Here is a 22506-nt window from a genome sequence, read left to right on the forward strand (position 1 = left end):
AGTGATGTCTGCTGGTTCTGTTCAGTGATGTCTGCTGGTTCTGTTCAGTGATGTCTGCTGGTTCTGTGTGCAGTGATGTCTGTGTGCAGTGATGTCTGTGTGCAGTGATGTGTGTGTGCAGTGATGTCTGTGTGCAGTGATGTCTGTGTGCAGTGATGTCTGTGTGCAGTGATGTCTGTGTGCAGTGATGTCTGCTGGTTCTGTGTGCAGTGATGTGTGTGTGCAGTGATGTCTGTGTGCAGTGATGTGATGTGTGTGTGCAGTGATGTCTGTGTGCAGTGATGTGTGTGTGTAGTGATGTGTGTGTGTAGTGATGTGTGTGTGCAGTGATGTGTGTGTGTAGTGATGTGTGTGTGCAGTGATGTCTGCTGGTTCTGTTCAGTGATGTCTGCTGGTTCTGTGTGCAGTGATGTCTGTGTGCAGTGATGTGTGTGTGCAGTGATGTCTGTGTGTAGTGATGTGTGTGTGCAGTGATGTCTGTGTGCAGTGATGTCTGCTGGTTCTGTGTGCAGTGATGTCTGTGTGCAGTGATGTGTGTGTGCAGTGATGTGTGTGTGCAGTGATGTCTGCTGGTTCTGTGTGCAGTGATGTCTGTGTGCAGTGATGTGTGTGTGCAGTGATGTGTGTGTGCAGTGATGTGTGTGTGCAGTGATGTCTGCTGATTCTGGTTCTGTTCAGTGATGTCTGCTGGTTCTGTGTGCAGTGATGTCTGCTGGTTCTGTGTAGTGATGTGTGTGTGTAGTGATGTGTGTGTGCAGTGATGTCTGCTGGTTCTGTGTAGTGATGTCTGCTGGTTCTGTGTGTAGTTCTATGAGGCGGATGAGCAGCATCGGAGGCAGGAGGCCCAGCTGAAAGCTCGTCTGGAGCAACTGGAGAAGGACTCGGACCAGCACCAGGCCGTGGTTGAGGGCCTCACCGGGAAGTACATGGAGAACATCGAGAAGCTGCAGAGTGACAAGGCCCGACTAGAGGTGAGCGCAAGAGAAAAGAGAGGTGGAGATTAAGGGAAGGCATGATGGAACAGAGAGAAAGAGAGATTCTGGGGGAAGGTGTGCTGAAATAGATTTTGTGAATCCTTTTATGACTACTGTGTCGCTCGTCCATGTGAGTGGAAGTTTGGTTAGTGGTTAGTTTGAAAATCTTTCAGACACACACACACACACACACACACACACACACACAGACACTCTTTCAGCGCTGAAATTCGTATGGTCTTGTTCAGTGGTCTGGAGATGAGTCGGGATGCATCTCTGAAGAGGGTGAACAGAGAGTTGAAACTGAATCGTTCATCAAATTTGATATCTGATGCTTTGGCTCTTTCTTCTTTGGCAGGTGAAGGCACAGACATTGGAAAGGGAAGCCAAGGACTGTCGAATACGAACAGATGAGTGGTAAGATATTCTTTGTCTCAAGTGAATGGATTGCAATGATATCGTTTCAGAAAGAGACAACGGGCTATACTTGTGTTTGTCCTCTTCAACAGTCATCCATTTACCTTTTATAGTGATTTGCTCTTTTATCTCTCTCTCTCGCCCTCTCTCCCTCCCCCTCTCTCTCTCTCCCTCCCTCTCTCTCTCTCCTGTTTCCTGACTCTTTCTTTCCCTCTCTCTCTATCTCTCTATTTCTCTCTCTCCTGTTTCCTGTCTCTTTCTCTCTGTCTCGCGCTCTCTCCCTCGCCCTCTCTCTCTCTCTCTCTCTCTCTCTCTCTCCTGTTTCCTGTCTCTTTTTTTCTCTCTCTCTCTCTCTCTCTCCTGTTTCCTGTTTCCTGACTCTTTTTCTCTCTCTCTCTCTCTTTCCTGTTTCTTTCTCTCTCCCTCGCCCTCTCTCTCTCTCTCTCTCTCTCTCTCTCTCTCCTGTTTCCTGTCTCTTTTTTTCTCTCTCTCTCTCTCTCTCCTGTTTCCTGTTTCCTGACTATTTTTCTCTCTCTCTCTCTCTCTGTTTCCTGTTTCTTTCTCTCTCCCTCGCCCTCTCTCTCTCTCTCTCTCTCTCTCTCTCTCTCCTGTTTCCTGTCTCTTTTTTTCTCTCTCTCTCTCTCTCTCGTTTCCTGTTTCTTTCTCTTTCTCCACCCCACAGTCAGCAGCAGTTGAGGAAGTATCAGTTGGAGTTGAACCGGCAGCTGAAGCAAAGCAGCAGTGTCATCCAGGAGAAAGTGCCCTTCAATGACACCAGTCAGTCTTGCAGCTCTGCATGCCAGTGTGACGTTGTGTGGATTGTATGCAGTGCGGCGTTGTCATAGCCACGCGACGCTGTCATAGCCACGCGACGCTGTTATAGCCAAACCTGTCGTAGATATTTTTTCAATGTCATCTTGGCTTTCTTACCTTCTCCATATTGCATGTAGTGAAACAGTGAAAGTGAGAAGTAAAGAGTGATACAATCCTATATGATAAGCAGGTGTTCAGTACTTCTGTGTGTTTTCCCTCCCTAGAATTCGGTGACTACAACAGCTTGAACGTTCCGCCACACAACCGTCGGCACCAGGTGGGTTTGAGCTCCGCCCCTTACCTGCAACAGCAACTGGAGTTTGGTCCATTTGGACCGTCTGCTGAGTGAACACTGATTCTGATTGGCTGAGGATGTTCAAACGTTACTGATGACTAGGGGCCTGTTGTTATTTGGATTAGGAAGTCTTTGTGATGTATGTCATGAAGGAAGTCGGTTAGTAATCAGAAGGCTGCTAGTTCGATTCCCTGTCGAAGCGTCCTTGAGCAAGACACTGAACCCCTAATTGCTCCTGATGTGCAGTGTGCCATCAGTGTAAATGTAAAATGTGTATACATCCTTGTAAGTCGCTTTGGATAAAAGCGTCTGCTAAATGACTAAATGTAAATGTAAATGTAAATGTAATGAAGGTCATGGTATTGATAAGGACACTTACCAGAATGATTATAATGATCATGTGTTTAGTGATGACATTGCATGGGAAAAGGTTAGTTCTCCAAGATGGATCTTTGATGGTTCGCGAGACCTAGATGTGACTCGCAGTAGCTCTTCATTTCTGTATCAATTTATCACTATTATTTTTTATAAACTTAAAATGAGATGAGGAACTTTACTGTAAGAATCTACCATAATTGACAAAAATGTCTTTTAAAAAAAGTTATCCCTCTCCACAACAGCAGTCCACTTGGCATAGGTTAGTTAGATGAACTGAAGCAGTCCACTTGGCATAGGTTAGTTAGATGAACTTTATAACGAAAAGATGTCCCCTACTCCCAAACACAGAAGAAACAAAGATGGCCAGATATTTAGATGTCTAAACACTGAGTAAAAACTGAGCATGATTTAACTCCGTAGGAGAATTCGGGTTTATCTAGAAATCTGAGAAGCAGGAGATTTAAATCCCTAAATCACTCTTTTAGTTCCATTTAATCTCATCTTTTATATTTTATGTTTAATGGGATTGGATGATGAAGATTATGTTGATGGTAATTCCAGTAGAAGTGATGATGGTGATGATGATGGTGGTGGTGATGATGAAGATTATGTTGATGGTAATTCCAGTAGAAGTGGTGGTGATGATGATGGTAGTGATGGTGATTACATGTCTTGCAGCTGAGGGCTCGTGATGTGATGATGATGGTGGTGGTGATGATGATGATGGTGATCATGACATTTGTCTTGCAGCTGAGGGCTCGTGATGTGATGATGATGATGGTGGTGGTGATGATGATGATGATGATGATGATAATGACATTTGTCTTGCAGCTGAGGGCTCGTGATGTGGCCGGACAGGCCCTCGGCTTCATCCAGGACCTGGTGGCGGCCCTCCTCAACTTCCACTCCTACACCGAACAGAGGGTGCACATCTACCCCCTGGACTCGTCCATAGAGACCATCTCCCCCCTCAACCAGAAGGTGGGCACATTCCAACCCAACATCCTGCTCGTCACCACTGCTGTTCCAGTTCAGTTCAGTGCAGAGTATCAGAGTTTTCATTGCGCTATGTCTGTCTGTCTGTCTGTCTGTCTGTCTGTCTGTCTGTCTGTCTGTCTGTCTGTCTCAGTTCTCGCAGTATCTGCATGAGAACGCTGCCTACGTGCGCCCACTTGAAGACGGCCTTGTGCAGCTGCACCAAAGCATCACGGAAGACACTGTTACCATGCTGGTGAGTCCGCCCAACATGCCCGCCCAACACGCCCGCCCAACGCTTTTGGGGAAATGGAGGCTGATCTTTGGTGTGATATGGTGTGATGTATGATGTGTCTTGTTGTAAATCTGTAGGAGACGGTTAACAAACTTCAGGACTTCTCCAAGTACTTCAGTGCCTACACACGCTTCCTACAGAAGATCTTGCCCTACCAACTCAAAAGGTGAGTTTTTTTTTTTTGCTAGAGTGATTTACTATTTGTGTGTGTGTGAGAGTGAAAGTGTGTGTGTGTGTGTGTGTGTGAGTGAAAGTGACCCTTTCCTCCCTTTTTCCCCCAGTCTGGAGGAAGAGTGTGAAGCTCCTCTTTGCAACTCCTCCCTCACCTCGAAAAACCAGGAGTTGCAGGACGACATGAAGAGAGTTACCTCTATCTTTGAGAAGCTGCAGACCTATATCAGTCTACTGGCCTTACCTAGTAAGTCACAGCCCTAGATCAGTCTACTGGCCTTACCTAGTAAGTCACAGCCCTAGATCAGTCTACTGGCCTTACCTAGTAAGTCACAGCCCTAGATCAGTTTACTGGCCTTACCTAGTAAGTCACAGCGCCACCTTCTGGCCTCACCTAGTAAGTCACAGACCTAAATCAGTCTACTGGCCTTACCTAGTGAGTCACAGCGCCACCTTCTGGCCATTTTTCGCCACTAGTACCTTCAGTTTTGTAGCAGGACCTGTGCTGTTTCTTGTTGTTGTTCATGGTTTTCTATACTCAATAGATGTGTATGTGTATACTTATATGTGCATAAGTGATTGATTGAGCTGTTTTTCATTTTATTGTGGAGGTTGTGTGAAACCTTCCAAGTGTGGATGTCATCCATTAAAAGCTGAATCCTTTCATTTGTAAAACAAAATACATCCTAAATAAATGGCATTATTGAGACACCTTTAACGAATCCCTCTCGTCTCTCCAGGTGTGCGTGAGGACGCCCTGCCCCAGAGCAGCTCCGGTGCGGTGTTCACTCAGCTGGCCGCTTCTCTTCACAGCCTTCACGACGCCATTAAAGGCAAGCCAGCCTACAGCAGCAGCACTTAGTTTTAGTGTGTGTGTGTAAAGTGTTTTAGTGTGTGTGTGTGTGTGTTTTAGTGTGTGTGTGTGTGTGTGTGTGTTTTAGTGTGTGTGTGTATGTGTGTGTGTGTGTGTGTGTGTGTGTGTGTGTGTGTTTCTTAGTGTGTGTGTGTGTTTTAGGCCCCATGCAGACGGACTCTAGTTTGCCTGAACCCGGGTTCACACCTATTTCACACCTACCTACTTTTTACATTGCGTGCACATGAACCCAGTGAATCCGATTGACTCCGCTGTAGTACATCCCCCACGCCTGTTGGTGGCGCTTTGGTGCTACAGACAACTGAAGAAAACGGAGAAGAAGACAAGAGCATGTGGCCCCCCCAGACAGTAACAACACCTCCTCATATGCAGCAGTGGCCCCCCTCAGACAGTAGCAACACCTCCTCATATGCAGCCTGGGTTTCAGCTGGGTATTGTGGGCGACGGTGGTACAGGAGGTAGAGAAGTTGTTTAGTAATCAGAAGGTTGCTAGTTCGATTCCCTGTCGAAGCGTCCTTGAGCAAGACACTGAACCCCTAATTGCTCCTGATGTGCAGTGTGCCATCAGTGTAAATGTAAAATGTGTATACATTGTAAGTCGCACATATGTAAGTCGCTTTGGATAAAAGCGTCTGCTAAATGACTAAATGTAAATGTCATATGCAGCAGGGCCCCCCAGACAGTAGCAACACCTCCTCATATGCAGCAGGGCCTGGACTATTGTGGGTGTAGTGCAGTTTAATAACCCTCATAAATCTAGTGTGTCCTGTGGGGAATGTACACACACACTTAGTCTCCAATAATAATAATGTTATGCAGGCATATTAGAAGAAAAAGTGAATCTAATTAAATAAGCACTATGCTCAAAAACATGACAGAAACAAATTGTGTTTCTCTTTAAATGAAGTTACCCCCACCCCCCCAGCAGTTTAGTTCATTTCAGTGAGCCAAGCAAAAGGGTAGGAGAAACGAGTGTTCTTTGTCCCGCCATAATATGGATTCCATAAACAGATGCTTATTGTGCTGTGGGCCATCAGTGGCTCTGCCAACTGGAAAGGCCTGCAGTGGTGTTTGAGGCTGGCACTGGCTGGAGACGTCAAAGGGGCATTATTCTGTGGGTTCTGAATGCCGCTGCTGGGCAGTCTTGGCACAGTGGGCACCCATCTGGCTGAGCTTGTGCCCAGTCGGGTGTCGTATTAGTATTGATATGCTACTTACTGGAAGCCCTGGCTGGCACAAATGTCTAATCCAACGCCTGCTATGTTTAACTCCAAATGATTGTAATTCTTGAAGTTTTTAAAACTTCTTTACCAGTATTTGTTCCCCAGTAGCAGTGCATACTGTTAAAATATCAGCATTTCATTTAACCCCTCAGTAGGGGAGTTTTGAACGTCCTACTGAAAGGAATGCGTTCATCAACGATATACGATTCCAAAATTCCATGTTCTACTCGATGACTCCAGATATTCTTGAGAACGTTCACTCGACAACATTCTAAACACACCAGTGTGACGGTTTCTAGCTGAATGGGGCTGACTGACTAATTCCTTCCTCTGTCTTCTTCTCCCTCCCTCCCTCCCTCCCTCCATCCCTCCATCCTTTCTCTCGTGTGCCGGACCCCCCCCCCCCCCCCCAGAGATGTTAAAGCATTACAGCCAGAAGGCGGGCATGGAGCAGGAGCTGCCCACGGTCACCCAGAAGATGCGCACCACCAACGAGTGCCTGCTGTCCTCACTGGGCTCCCTCACCAACAGCACCCACAAGGTACGCCCAGGACCGCAGCGCCACCGCGGAACCTCAACAGCATGGTTAGAGTGGGGTCTATGATGCAGTGTGTGTGTGTGTGATTAGAGTGGGGTCTATGATACAGTGTGTGTGTGTGATTAGAGTGTGTGTGTGATTTAGAGTGGGGTCTATGAATGGCAGAGCTGGGGAGAATTGGGTGAGAATTGAGGTAGCGTGTCTGTGCCAATAGACCCAGGAATCCTGCTTTGACTGTAAGTCTGACCCATGGCATTGGCTGGTCGGTTTATTTGACTATTATGGGATGGCCTTCTGTTGCCCTACATTCATGCTCCATATAAACCCCAAACGGTGTCTCCTTGAGCAGTTAAGCACAGCCGTATAGATACTAGCATCATGTGGAGGCTTTTACAGGGTCAAAGGAGAGGCTAATGTTCAGAGTGCTGTTTTATAGGGGGGGGGGCCTTTTCCCTGAGGAAGTTTTTACAGCCAAGAGCTGAGAGTTCGTGACCTTTCATCCTCCTCCTGGTACAGCTGTGAAACGCACCCTCAGTGGAGCAGTAGAGCAGCGTCCGCTAAGACTCAGAGTCCGAGGCAGAGTCCCAGGCTCAGCATGAGGCTGAGGTGCACCACAGACCCCACAAGTCACCAGCTTATGCCACACTTTAAACATGCTGTACAGAAGTCAAGTATTTGTCTTGTGTCTACATGGACTATGCTTCTACTGTACTTTCAGCGTAGCATGTGAGTGTGACTGCTAGCATGTAGCATGTAGCATGAGAGTGTGACTGCTTTAGCGCCTCTCTGTTGTATGAGAATAAAAGTCGTGTGTCTGACGTGGCAAGTTTGGATAGCTCTCATTCTGCCTGTTCTGAGAATGTAAACAGCTGGCTTTGTTAAAGAATTTATAATTTATGAGTCTGAAGCGCAGCTGCTGTTTCTCGTGGTAGCTTGATGTGTGTGAAGTGTGGAGTGGTGTGTGGACAGAGAGGTGATGTTCTGTTTTGATCTCCGTTGAGCCCCTGTGCTAGAGCCAGCTCTGGTGTTGTGATATAGTGATCTGGTGTTGTGATATTGTGATCTGGTGTTGTGATCTTCAGCGCTGGTGTTGTGATATAGTGATCTTCCAGACCAGGGAGACAGACACAGCAGCGGAAGGAGCAGGGAAAACAGTGTTTATCTGAGAAGGGAGTTAACGACTGCAGAAGGGGAATTGCAGCCAAGACTGTTCTTGAGTTCTGTGTGTGTGTGTGTGTGTGTGTGTGTGTGTGTGTGTGTGTATGTGTGTGTCTGTGTGTGTGTCTGTGTGTCTCTCTCTGTGTGTGTGTGTGTGTGTGTGTGTGTGTGTGTGTGTGTGTGTGTGTGTGTTCTGATTTTGCTCAATTCTGTTTCGGCATCTCTGTTCATGTTACTAGTCCTTATAAGCTTTGCCCTACTGGACAATATATTTATAGAGACTTATTATTGCACATGAACGCACAGAGAAGACTAAGCTGAGGTTTTGAGTCACCAATTAAATTTAACAGCCATTCATGTTGAACATCCATCCCTAGCGCGGTTCCTTATGTAGAAGATTTAGATTAGATTCAACTTTATTGTCATTGCACAGAGTGCAAGTACTGAGGCAACGAAATGCAGTTTAGCATCCAACCAGAAGTGCAAAATAGCAAAAAGTGCAGAGTATGTGCATATGTAAAGTGTAATAAGTGAATAAATAGATATGTACAGTAAGAAATAGATATGCAATATGAACAGTAGAAGTGAATGCATAGAGTAGCCTGCACTGCTCACTGACGCCCTGATGATGATGATGTTCCTGCAGATCGCGGCCTTCTTCAGCAATAACCTGGACTTCTTCACCTCGTCCACCGGCTACGGCCCTCGGGGGGGAGCCGGGGCCCTCAACCCGGTGCAGGCAGAGAGCATGCTGGGTAACAAGAAGCAGGCGTCAGCCTACATGCAGGCTGTCAGGAAGGTCAGTGCTCTCTCTCGGCTGTCTCCAGTTGTGTGTCTCACCACGACAGGGACACACACACACACACACACACACACACACACACACACACACACACACACACACACACACACACACACACACACACACACACACACACACACACACACAGTCTCCAGTTGTCTGTCTTACCCCGACAGGGACACACACACACACACACACACACACACACACACACACACACACACACACACACACACTGTCTCCAGTTGTCTGTCTCACCCCGACAGGGACACACAGTCTCCAGTTGTCTGTCTCACCCCGACAGGGACACACACACACACACACACACACACACACACACACACACACACACACTGTCTCCAGTTGTCTGTCTCACCCCGACAGGGACACACACACACACACACACACACACACACACACACACACACACACACACACACACACACACACACACTGTCTCCAGTTGTCTGTCTCACCTCGACAGGGACACACACACACACACAGTCTCCAGTTGTCTGTCTCACCCCGACAGAGACACACACACACACACACACAGTCTCCAGTTGTCTGTCTCAACCCCCGACAGACACACACACACAGTCTCCAGTTGTCTGTCTCACCCCGACAGGGACACACACACACACACACACACACACACACACACACACAGTCTCCAGTTGTCTGTCTCACCCCGACAGGGACACACACACACACACACACACAGTCTCCAGTCTCCTTTAACTGCTGGGGGATGTGATTAACTGCCGCTCCACTGGCTGAGTTCAGACTGGCCTTAGTCAGGCACTCTTTAAAACCTCCCCCCTCTGTTTAGATTTCATTTCTCAGAGCCATTAAGAGCTCCTCCAGACTAGCTGTTTATGAGCTGCTGCTGCGGCTGATCTGTCACGGGCTCACTGCCTTTCCTTCATTTAGTGGAACAGGATCACTGAACAGATGCAAAGTAACCAGAAGCGCAGAGAACTAGCATTGTGTCCTGTTCTATTAGAGTAGATTGTTGTTGTGGAGGTTTTGTGACTGGTTTGTGTAAGCATCATGACTGGTCTGTGTAAGCATCATGACTGGTCTGTGTAAGCATCATGACTGGTCTGTGTAAGTACCACGACTGTGTGGAGGTTTTGTGACTGGTCTGTGTGTAAGCACCATGACTGGTCTGTGTAAGCACCACGACTGGTCTGTGTAAGCACCATGACTGGTCTGTGTAAGCACCATGACTGTTTCTCCAGGCCAGGCCAGAGTCAGTCCCCTACACCGAGGCCCTGACCAACCGGCGCGTCCTCACCAGCTCCACAGAGAGTCGAGAGGGACTCACTCAGCAGGTAGGGAACCCAGCATTCAGCTTCCCTTACTCTGTGTGTGTGTGTTTGTGTGCTGAACCCTGCATTCAGCTTCCCTTACGTCGTGTGTGTGTGTGTGTGTGTGTGTGTGTGTGTGTGTATGTGTGTTCCCTTACATAGTGTGTGTGTGTGCTGAACCCAGCATTCAGCTTCCCTTACATCTTGTGTGTGTGTGTGTGTGTGTGTGCTGAACCCTGCATTCAGCTTCCCTTACGTCGTGTGTGTGTGTGTGTGTGTGCTGAACCCAGCATTCAGCTTCCCTTACATCGTGTTTGTGTGTGTGTGTGTGTGTGTGTGTGTGTGTGTGTGTGTGTGTGTGTGTGTGTGTGTGTGTGTGTGTGTGTGTGTGTGTGTATATGTGTGTTCCCTTACATCGTGTGTGTGTGTGTGTGTGCTGAACCCAGCATTCAGCTTCCCTTACATCTTGTGTGTGTGTGTGTGTGTGTGTGTGCGCATTCAGCTTCCCTTACATCTTGTGTGTGTGTGTTTGTGTGTGTGTGTGTGTGTTCCCTTACATCTTCTCTCACCTGGTCACCAAGTCTCCAAAACTAAAATCAGATGCCACCTTCATGCCAACAGATTATTTCTAATCTAAATGCTACTGGGAGTGTGTTCTATGGTCAGATGAAATGAACATGTCGAGGTGTGTTTGGTGTAAAAAGAAGGATGATTATACTGAAAAGAACCTGATCCTCACTGTATGGTGGAGGGTCTGTGATGTTGTGGGCCCTGGGAACCTCGTTAGGGTACAGCAGGGCGTCATGGGAACCTCGTTAGGGTGCAGCAGGGCATCATGGGAACCTCGTTAGGGTACAGGGCGTCATGGGAACCTCGTTAGGGTACAGCAGGGCGTCATGGGAACCTCGTTAGGGTACAGCAGGGCGTCAAGGGAACCTCGTTAGGGTACAGGGCGTCATGGGAACCTCGTTAGGGTGCAGCAGGGCGTCATGGGAACCTCGTTAGGGTACAGCAGGGCGTCATGGGAACCTCGTTAGGGTACAGGGCGTCATGGGAACCTCGTTAGGGTGCAGCAGGGCGTCATGGGAACCTCGTTAGGGTACAGGGCGTCATGGGAACCTCGTTAGGGTGCAGCAGGGCATCATGGGAACCTCGTTAGGGTACAGGGCGTCATGGGAACCTCGTTAGGGTGCAGCAGGGCGTCATGGGAACCTCGTTAGGGTACAGGGCGTCATGGGAACCTCGTTAGGGGACTCCATGAAATACCAGGACATTTCAAATCAAATTCTGGATGCCTCTGCCAAGAGACTAAAACTAGGTCATCGTGGATGTTCCAGTAGGATAATGATCAAAAACATATGTCCCGATCGAAACCAAAATGGTTTACTGAACACAAAATCCCGCTTCTGCCATGGCCATCTCAGCGAGAGATTCTGTGGGGAGGAAGGGTCTCAAACTCCCTGCTCTGGATTCTCCAGCCTTATAAGATGTTCTAGGAAAGACTCAGTGCTGTGTTATTGGCAAAGGGAGGTTGGACAAAGTATTAAATGCAGGTCTGCCAATATATATATATTTTAAAAGAACCCGTTTTACTCCTCTTTACTAGGGGTGCCAATAATTGCGGAGAGGACTCAACTTTAATTAAACCCAGATTCGTGTTGTGGTGTAAATGCTGTTATGAGAGATACACGGTTGTCTGTTATGTGTGCAAAACCGTGTTGATCTCAGCTGTTCTGGTGACTTATTTAGCGTGGAATGCTGATGTGGCAGAGAGGGCGTGTGTGCATATATATGCGTGAGTACAGAACAGTGTGATTATCTCCGTGTGTGTGTGTGTGTGTGTGTGTGTGTGTGTGTGTGTGTGTGTGTGTGTGTGTGTGTGTGTGTGTGTGTGTGTGTGTGTGTGTGTGTGTGTGTGTGTGTGTGTGTGTGTGTGTGTGTGTGTGTGTGTGTGTGTGTGTGTGTGTGTGTGTGTGTGTGTGTAGGTGCTGCAGTCCCAGGAGAAGATGGCTCGTCTGGAGCAGGAGAAGGAGCACTGGCTGCTGGAGGCACAGCTGGGCCGCGTGCGTCTGGAGAAGGAGACCCAGCGCATCACGGAGCTCGAGGCCCAGCTCTCCGCAGCGCTGGGGGGCACCGCCGCCAACCCGCCCACGGCCACCGCGCCCGCCCAGGACAGCCCCGGCACCTCAGGCCATCTGGACCTGGAGTGTGAGGAGAGAGGAGCCAGCAAGGAGTCGAGCCAAAGCTCCAGCCTGGTTTGTGTGCATGTTCACCTCCTACCCTCCACATTGCTACACATGCAGAGAAGAGGCACATCAATAAGAGGAAATGGCTCCTGTCTCTGTGATGCACAGTGCAGTTTTATATGCGGTCTTGATGATTGGTTAATTGGTCTGCAGGCAGTGATGGCACCGTAATGTTCTTCAATGCGGTCCTTACTGCTTACTGTCCGTGCCTGTTGGTGGGTGCCTGTGTGTCTGTGAAAGGCAGCAGTTCCTCGATGTGTCCTCGCCAGGGACTGGGTAGTGGAGTATATTGATAAAGTGCTAGTTCTGTTTATGAGTTTCCCAGGACTGAGAGGAGCACTTACAGGAGTAATAACATGCGTTTCCTCTTCTATTGGCCTGTCATTTGCCTGGAAAGATTTCATGTGTTATTGATGCGTTTCTGTTTTGGAGTCGTTGCAGTCATTCTTTTGGTCCATTCTTTTGTCTTTGTAGGTTGGCCTGCTGCTCACAACGACTTGCAGTGAGGACGTAAGTCTACGTTTATTTTGATGACTAGTGCCATTTGGTTAGCGACTGTTACCGGCCACATATGTGGATCTTTTTACCACTTACTGTTTTCAGCACGTAACACGCTTATATACAATATTAAAGGCTCTGTGTCATCTGTCCAGTCCTGTGCTGAAATCCCAGCCTTTGTGTGTGTGTGCGTGTGCGTGTGTGTGTGTGTGTGTGTGTGTGTGTGTGTGTCTCTGTCTCTGTCTCTGTCTCTGTCTCTGTCTCTGTCTCTGTGTGTGTGTGTGTGTGTGTGTGTGTGTGTGTGTGTGTGTGTCTCTGTGTGTGTGTGTGTGTGTGCGCGTGTGTGTGTGTGTGTGCGTGTGTGTGTGTGTGTGTGCACAGGTGAGTGAAGAGGAGTCACGAGAGCATCTGATTAAGTCTCACTACATGTCGCGTGTGGCAGAGCTCACGTCCAAGCTGCAGATGGCCGACAGCAAGGTGGTGCACTTCCATGCTGAGGTAGGGGCGCTGCCATGCTCTATTCATGGTCCGGGGCAGGGAGGCCCTTTAGAATCACAAACCTTTCTTTTACTACACATATCTCTCTCTCCTCCTCCCCTTTCTTTAACTACACATCTCTCTCTCTCTCTCCTCCCTCTCTTTTACTACACATCTCTCTCTCCTCCTCCCCTTTCTTTTACTCCACATCTCTCTCTCTCCCCCCTTTCTTTTACTACACATCTCTCTCTCCTCCCTCTCTCTCCCTCTCTCTTTTACTACACATCTCTCTCTCTCCTCTTTCTTTTACTACACATCTCTCTCTCCTCCCTCTCTCTCCCTCTCTCTTTTACTACACATCTCTCTCTCTCCTCTTTCTTTTACTACACATCTCTCTCTCCTCCCTCTCTCTCCCCTTTCTTTTACTACACATCTCTCTCTCCTCCCTCTCTCTCCCCTTCCTTTAATCCACATCTCTCTCTCCTCCCTCCCCCCCTCCCCCTTTTTCTTACCTCATTTGTACCCCTTTGGTACGAAGGAAGGGGGTATCCAGGCAGCACAGAGTAATATTACACCTAGCTTCCTCATGGGCTCCAGTTGTTGTTTTCTTTACTTCAATGTTCCCCTTTTGTTCCTCTTCCTATTTCCGCTCTGTCTTTTGTTCCGTCCCCTGACTCACAGCTGGGTGAAGACAGAATCTCTCGTGCGGAGGCTCAGATATATATATAGTCCAGGTGCTGGGTGAAAACAGAATCTCTCGTGCGGAGGCTCATATATATATAGTCCAGGTGCTGCCCCAGCCTGTGGCCCTGTGCTGTGGTCTTTGGAATATACAGTGCAGACACACACGCAGACACACGCAGACACACACAGACACACACAGACACACACAGACACACGCAGACACACGCAGACACACACACACAGACACACACACACAGACACACACGCAGACACACACAGACACACACACACAATAGGGCTATGACCTTCTGGCACCATGTATGTTTTGTTTAGTGCAGTGGCCTGCCGGAAGGTTTTACCTCGTAGTATCTAAAAACCGCCCCCCAGTGTGTCGTGTAGTAGTGATGACTACCTAGTGCTGAGCAGCAGCTAGTAAGCAGCACAGGGTGTTCTGTTGTCTGTGATGTGATGGGGGTTTATGGATGTCTGGGGCAGCTGATCCTGAGTCAGCCACTCTGGCCTCTCTGCGATGTGGCTCTGGCTCCGCGGGGCAGCAGGTACTGGTACTGGTACTGACCCAGGGGTCTGACTTTACATCGGAAGAAGCAGCCTTTCATAGCTCAAGCTGATGTCCAGCCTGTTAACTCTGTAGGGCACTACATCTTGAAGACTCGAGAAACATGTGGTGGAACATATTTCTGTGTGTGTATAGGCCATTGTTATGTGACCCATATGTTTGTGTAAATCATGGTGTGTGATTGTTGAGTGCTGATGTCTGGGATGTGTGTGTGTCGGGTTCCACAGTGTCGTGCCCTTGCCAGGCGGCTGACTATCGCTGAGAAATCTCGTGAGACCATGACCGAGGAGTTGAAAGTGGCCAATCAAAACATTTCACGGCTGCAGGTACAGTCAGCATCCTTTTGATAAGAAAATAAAGTTCCCGCTCAACTCGCATCATCTCCCTCGTCAGATTCTATACACGCACACACACGCAGGCACACACACACACACACGCACACACAGGAAACACACACACACACACACGCACACACACACAGGAAACACAGGAAACACACACTCCTCACCTGATGGTCTCGTGCTCTAATGGCGTCTTGTGCCTCCAGGATGAGCTGGCCACAACCAAGCGAACACACACACACATACACACACACACACACACACACACACACCTCACCTGATGGTCTTGTGCCTCCAGGATGAGCTGGCCACAACCAAGCGAACACACACGCGCACACGCGCACACACACACACACACACACACACACACACCCACACCCACACACACTCCTCACCTGATGGTCTTGTGCCTCCAGGATGAGCTGGCCACAACCAAGCGCAGCTACGAGGACCAGCTGAGCATGATGAGTGACCACCTGTGCAGCATGAACGAGACCCTGAGCAAGCAGAGAGAGGAGATCGACACGCTCAAACTGGGCAGCAAGGTCAGCCCTACACACACACACACACACACACACCTACACACACACACACACACACACACACACACACACACACACACACACACACCTAGACACCTAGACAAAAGGAGGAGAGATGTGTGACTTCAAAGTAGACCTCCAGATTTACTAAGAGGGAACCCAAATGTCATCAGATACACATCACGCACACTGAGGTTTTCACACACCTGACCTTGAGCTGCAGGGAAGGCTGAAGGCTTGTTTACACTGATTAGAAATGGATCTGAACACACCAACCTGCACAGAATGAAATCAAATGTGGAGAATCATCACTAGTTTCAGTGTTGGCCATGTGTTGTCCGTGTGAGGGGCAAACCTGTGGGGTGGGGGGGGGGGGGGGGGCATGAAAGCGTACAGCCGGTATCCTGTTTCTTGTGCCAGAGTGGGGCATGGCTGGGGGGGCAGGGGGGGGGGGGGGGGGGCACTGATGGGAATATCACCTGCCGCCAGGGCTCTGGGAAAGCCATTAGAGCAGTGGGAACTGAAGCGACGGGGGCTGTTACAGCCAAGGGTTAGATGGAAGGGTGAGAGTGTGTGTTAGTAAGGGTTAGATGAAAGGGTGAGGGTGTGTGTTACAGCCTAAGGTTAGATGAGAGGGTGAGAGTGTGTGTTAGTAAGGGTTAGGGTTAGATGAAAGGGTGAGAGTGTGTGTTAGTTAGGGTTAGATGAAAGGGTGAGGGTGTGTGTTAGTAAGGGTTAGGTGAAAGGGTGAGAGTGTGTGTTAGTTAGGGTTAGGGTTAGATGAAAGGGTGAGAGTGTGTGTTAGTTAGGGTTAGATGAAAGGGTGAGGGTGTGTGTTAGTTAGGGTTAGATGAAAGGGTGTGAGTGTGTGTTAGTAAGGGTTAGGTGAAAGGGTGAGAGTGTGTGTTAGTTAGGGTTAGATGAAAGGGTGAGGGTGTGTGTTAGTAAGGGTTAGGGTTAGATGAAAGGGTGAGAGTGTGTGTTAGTTAGGGTTAGGGTTAGATGAAGGGGTGAGAGTGTGTGTTAGTAAGGGTTAGGGTTAGATGAGAGGGTGAGAGTGTGTGTTAGTAAGGGTTAGATGAAAGGGTGAGAGTGTGTGTTAGTAAGGGTTAGGTGAAGGGGTGAGAGTGTGTGTTAGTAAGGGTTAGGGTTAGGTGAAAGGGTGAGAGTGTGTGTGTGTTAGTAAGCGAGGCTTTTTGTATTGCACCTTCATTCCACCTTGCCCTTCTGTCTAAAAGGGGGGGGGGGGGTCATTGTTGTTCTGCCTCTGAGCCAACAGCAGAGGTAGTCACAAAGCCGGAACGAGACACACACACACACACACACACACACACGCACACACACAGCGGAGGTAGTCACAGAGCTGGGACGACACACACACACACACACACACACACACACACACACACACGCACACGGAGCGGAGGTAGTCACAGAGCTGGGACGACACGCACACACACAGCGGAGGTAGTCACAAGGCTGGGACGACACGCACACACACACGCACACACACACAGCGGAGGTAGTCACAGAGCTGGGACGACATGTGTGTAAAAGGGACAGTCAGCTTAGCAGCTAACCAAAGCAAAGCAACACTCCTGTGTTGTCAGGACAAACACACATCTGACATAAGCATTAACACTCCTGTGTCGTCAGGACACACACACACATCTGACATAAGCATTAACATGCTGGACATGATGCACATTCACCCCTCATTGGTTTTGAAAGTAACAGGTAGGCTAGTTTACGCGCACACACACACACACACACACACACACACACACACACACACACACACACACACAGTAACAGGTAGGCTAGTTTATTTCCCTCCCCTATGTTATGCCGCATTCAAGACAACTCAGAATTTGGACCATCTGACATGATGTAATGCGTTTGAGCCAAATGGAAACACAATATTGTGGTGGTGACTCATCAGTGGATTTTCCTTCTATCTGCTGGTTATCAATACTTATGTCAAATGTTTTATCTTGTTCATTTTGACACACTATCTCGTCATTTAAAAAAGTGTTTAACCAAAGTTTTGAACTTTTGAGTCATTATGCATTCTATTCAGAAGACACTGAATAGAATACTTTAAAGACTTGCGGGGGGAGTGGGGGGGGGGCACGGTGGTGCAAGCCGATAAGTCCCCCCATTTACGGGCTTCATTGCCGTGGGGACACAGGTTCAAGTCCCAGTTCTCTCTTCTCCGCCTCGCTTCCTGTCAGCACTTCACTGTCCTGTCCAAATAAAGGCATAAAAAAATAAATAAAAATCTTAAATCTTAAAGACTTGCGTTCCCGTATTGTTACAGGAGCAAGTTGAGCGGTTTCACAGGGGCAGTCACAGAATCCCTTTGGTGCATATACCAGTATAGAAGAATCCCATTGGTGCATATACCAGTATAGAAGAATCCCATTGGTGCATAAACCAGTATAGAAGAATCCCATTGGTGCATATACCAGTATAGAAGAATCCCATTAGTGCATATACCAGTATAGAAGAATCCCATTGGTGCATATACCAGTATAGAAGAATCCCATTGGTGCATATACCAGTGTGGAAAAATCCCATTGGTGCATATACAGTGGGGAAAATAAGTATTTGAACCCCTGCCGATTTCGCAAGTTTGGCCACTTACAAAGAAATGTGTGATCTATAATTGTAATGGTAGGTGTATTTTAACAGTGAGAAATAGAATATCAACAAACAAATCCAGAAAACTGCATTTTATAACATTTATGACTTTATTTGTATTTGATGCAGAAATCGGCAGGGGTTCAAATACTTATTTTCCCCACTGTACCAGTATTGAAGAATCCCATTGGTGCATATACCAGTATAGAAGAATCCCATTGGTGCATACACCAGTGTGGAAGAATGATACAAATTCTGCATTAAATCAGAGGAAGAATTGGACTGAAGTGATAAATATTTTAAGGATTAAAAAAAACAACTCGTGTTCAAACAACAACTCAATAGTGTAAACAACTATTGAAAAAAAGAGGGGAATGTAGTATATACATTTAAATGGATAATTAAGTATATCCATTGAAATTAGGACTTATAAGTTCACATTTTAGCTATCAATCAATCAATCAATTCAATCTTATATAGCGCTTCTCTAAAGACCCAAAGTCGCTTTACAGAGTCCAGAGTCCAGTAGTCATTCATACATACACAGTCATACCGGTGGTGGTAAGCTACATCAGTAACCACAGCTGCCCTGGGGCAGCTATGCTAAATGCTTATCCTGTGAGAATTCAGAAGGCTTGACTGCAGTGTGCTTGAAACTCAATATCAATCACAAACCTCTGAAGAATAACAAATAACAATTATATTGATTATTATTTCAACTCAATATCAATCACACACCTCTGAAGAATAACACTCATAACAATTATATTGATTATTATTTCAACTCAATATCAATCACAAACCTCTGAAGAATAACACTAATAACAATAATATTGATTAAGCATTTTCCTTGTTACCATTTTGAACAGACTTCATCTCAAGCCTCTACAACCAGTTATCCAAGTGGGAGCTTTGAAATCCAAGTCAGCTTTTCCCTCCTCTTTCTCATCCTTCTCTCTTCTCCTCTTCTCTTCTCTGCTCTGCTCATCACAGGGAAACTCTAAGAAGAATAAGGGCCGGTAGTGAAGCACGGACACAGCACGGGGAACAGGAGGAGTAACAACCCATGGGACGATCCAGCACTGTCCTGCCATCGCCACCACTGCAGCATGGAGAGAGAGAGAGAAAGAGAGAGAGAGAGAGAGAGAGAGAGAGAGAGAGAGAGGTTCACCCTCCCTACACTTCTTTCTATCTGGCCACGTTGGGCTGAGGCTCTGGGAGTGAGTGTGCTGCTCTCTACAGGAAAAGCTGATTTATTTTTATGTTTTCTTTTTTTTTTTTTTTCTCCCATCTGTTTCCGTGCACATATAAAGTGTGTGTGTGTGTGTGTGTGTGTGAAGTGCTTCCTGGAGCAGGCGGTCAGCAGTTGCTCCCTACTCAACACACGGCGCCCCGCACAGGGTGGGCCAGCCTGAGGAAGTGCTTTCAGTTCAGGGGCCGCACAGGTTTACTTACTTACTCTTCAACCGCTGTGTGTGTGTGTGTGTCTGAATGTGAGTGTGTGTGTCTGAATGTGAGTGTGTGTCTGAGTGTGATGGTGTGTGTCTGAATGTGATTGTGTGTGTTTGAATGTGATTGTGTGTGTTTGAATGTGAGTGTGTGTGTCTGAATGTGAGTGTTTGTGTCTGAATGTGAGTGTGTGTGTGTTTGAATGTGAGTGTGTGTGTGTCTAAATGTGAGTGTGTGTGTGTGTGTGTGTGTGTTTGAATGTAAGTGTGTGTGTGTTTGAATGTGAGTTTGAGTGTGATGGTGTGTGTCTGAATGCGAGTGTGTGTGTGTGTGTGTGTGTTTGAATGTGAGTGTGTGTTAAAAGTGAGTGTGTCTGTGTGACCGAGAGAAGGGGAGGGAGATTGTGTGAATTGTACGTCCACACATAATAACGTGGGATAAATTTATGTCGGACACAAGGACTCCTGTCTTGGGCATTGGGTGTGGGATTTTAATCATATGCGCTTCAGACGAGAATTTATTTGCTCATTTACATGTTTGACAGAGGCACAGTTAAGGGACTGGCAGTGACAGTTTTTTTGTATTAATGTATAACTTGTATAAATTTTATATGCAGAGATAGTTGTAGATGAGAGCAAATATGTACAATGAATACGAATGCACCAGTAAGAAAAAAAGAGAACGACCCTCATCCAGTTAGTATGATCGAGAGGTGACACACACTGGGATGCTCACACACCTCCCAGACTATACTTTCAGTATGTCTGGAGAAGGTTCAAATAACACACACCTCCCAGACTATACTTTCCGTATGTCTGGAGAAGGTTCAAATAACACACACCTCCCAGACTATACTTTCAGTACGTCTGGAGAAGGTTCAAATAACACACACCTCCCAGACTATACTTTCAGTACGTCTGGAGAAGGTTCAAATAACACACACCTCCCAGACTATACTTTCAGTACGTCTGGAGAAGGTTCAAATAACACACACCTCCCAGCCTATACTTTCAGTACGTCTGGAGAAGGTTCAAATAACACACACCTCCCAGACTATACTTTCAGTACGTCTGGAGAAGGTTCAAATAACACACACCTCCCAGCCTATACTTTCCGTATGTCTGGAGAAGGTTCAAATAACTATTTGCTCCCAAAGCTTTGAGGATTAGTGGCCGGCGGAGTCTGAATAAAAAAAAGAGTGATGGGCCTTTTATTCCAAATACTGTGTGGTAGCAGCGTTTAAAGGCTGTGCACTGAGGACCGTCTTTAGAGAGGCCGTTTGAAAATAAACTAGGGATCAAAAAGGGTTACTTATGAATACACACCTCTAGGAAAACACAGAAATCATGTTTTAATACGTGTTCAGTGTGCTTTTTCTTTCCTAAAGATGTACGTGCTACATTTGACATTTTATTCAAAAGGCTCTGAATTGTTTCACTGAACCAATGAAGTCGTTTCATGTTGATGTGTCACCATGGCAGCACCGTCACCACGCGTGCGCGGGAATAGAAGCACTGAAGGACAGGAGTGAGGGCTGAAATGCTGCCGATTAGTTTTTACACCCGTGGATATCTGACATCTGGAATAGGAATACATCTATTCCAGCTCATGTTCTGTGTGGCTTATCAATGCTAATGTGTGTGATGATGGTGTGTTGGCAAACTGTGCACGTTTGCCCTAAACCCCCCCCAAGTTAATTGGAGTTCCCTCCTACTCTCTGATAGTTTACACATGAGGTCGGATGACTTCCATGCTTATTCTGGGTTTTCTTTTTTTTTTACTTTCTGTCTTTTTAAGGGCACAAAAAGTTTACCACTGTGAGAAATCAAAATGTGAATAGATTGCCAACACACCTCGTTTGAGTGTCCGTGTAAAGAAAATGTATGTCATACAACTAAAAATGTCAAAATTAAAGGCAAAGTGCTACTCAAAAGTCGATTGAACTTGCTGCTTTTTTTTTTTATACATCAAACATACAATGTATAATTAATGTATGAGTGTAATTCTTCTTATCTAGAAAAAGGTGCCACTCTTCAGCCTTAACCATATTCAATGTGGAAAGGGTTTAGTTTCCATGAGCTTGGTCAACACAACTCAATGGCCAGTGTGTGTGTGTGTGAGCTTGCCAGCCCTGTGCTGACCCCCCCCCCCCCCCCCTCGCTCTCCCGTGTTTGTTTTCATGTTTGTTTTGGGCTCCCAAGGGTCTCTACACTGACTGCCCCCCCTCTTCCCTTTACTGTGGGGAAAAAAGGAGTTCCGATGAAGGCCCCCCGGCACCTTACTATGACGGGCACAGTCTCATCGTATGTGAGGGCACAGTGTGAGGACACAGTCTCATCGTATGTGAGGGCACAGTCTCATCGTATGTGAGGGCACAGTCTGATAGTATGTGAGGCACAGTCTGATAGTATGTGAAGGCACAGTCTTATAGTATGTGAGGGCAATGGCATTTGCCTTTTGAGACACTGATCTGTGGCGATGCAAAGGATATCAATGATTCAACTCAACTGTGTTTAATGGTCACACTTCAAGAGCTGATTACAAGACCTATCATATATTTATCTGTACTCTGTAAGCACATGACATGAAAGCGTTTACGAGACATTCAAACAGCTGTTTGAAGAGGCTTGTATTGAAAAACTGCTGTGGTGTGTATGTGTGTGAGTGATGTCTGTGAATGAACGCAGCATGGTAGAGACACTTGTGGTGGAGTGTGACAGGGCACCGCAAGAGACGACTGTAGAAACACTACTTTGGTCTAAATTAAGGGAAGGTCAGGGGACTGTATCGGTGCAATAGATGCTGCATTGTTGATGTTTGTCT

The 22506-nt window shown here is 47.1% G+C and overlaps 1 protein-coding gene and 1 long non-coding RNA gene across 3 annotated transcripts in view; both read left to right on the forward strand.

The window, feature by feature from the left end:
• Nucleotides 1-19778, forward strand: part of ppp1r21 (protein phosphatase 1, regulatory subunit 21) — a 24060-nt gene extending 4282 nt beyond the window's left edge. For both annotated transcript variants that reach the window (XM_031579112.2, XM_031579114.2), the window contains exons 5-22: nt 807-971; nt 1333-1391; nt 2074-2168; nt 2429-2481; nt 3709-3858; nt 4007-4108; nt 4225-4313; nt 4429-4565; nt 5059-5151; nt 6829-6956; nt 8758-8910; nt 10158-10250; nt 12212-12481; nt 12947-12982; nt 13352-13468; nt 14936-15034; nt 15466-15594; nt 19228-19778. In XM_031579112.2, coding sequence (XP_031434972.1) covers nt 807-971; nt 1333-1391; nt 2074-2168; nt 2429-2481; nt 3709-3858; nt 4007-4108; nt 4225-4313; nt 4429-4565; nt 5059-5151; nt 6829-6956; nt 8758-8910; nt 10158-10250; nt 12212-12481; nt 12947-12982; nt 13352-13468; nt 14936-15034; nt 15466-15594; nt 19228-19257 — 1998 coding nt within the window. In that variant the 3' untranslated portion in view covers nt 19258-19778. The remainder of the gene's footprint in view (nt 1-806; nt 972-1332; nt 1392-2073; nt 2169-2428; nt 2482-3708; nt 3859-4006; nt 4109-4224; nt 4314-4428; nt 4566-5058; nt 5152-6828; nt 6957-8757; nt 8911-10157; nt 10251-12211; nt 12482-12946; nt 12983-13351; nt 13469-14935; nt 15035-15465; nt 15595-19227) is intronic.
• A 204-nt stretch (nt 19779-19982) lies between these two features.
• Nucleotides 19983-21619, forward strand: LOC122133438. Its single transcript, XR_006152758.1, has 2 exons — nt 19983-20762; nt 20814-21619. It is a non-coding gene; the product is annotated as an uncharacterized LOC122133438 (long non-coding RNA).
• The last annotated feature ends 887 nt before the right edge of the window (nt 21620-22506 follow it).

This window comes from Clupea harengus, chromosome 13 (assembly GCF_900700415.2).
Source record: "Clupea harengus chromosome 13, Ch_v2.0.2, whole genome shotgun sequence".
In the NCBI taxonomy this organism is placed as follows: Eukaryota; Metazoa; Chordata; class Actinopteri; order Clupeiformes; family Clupeidae; genus Clupea; species Clupea harengus.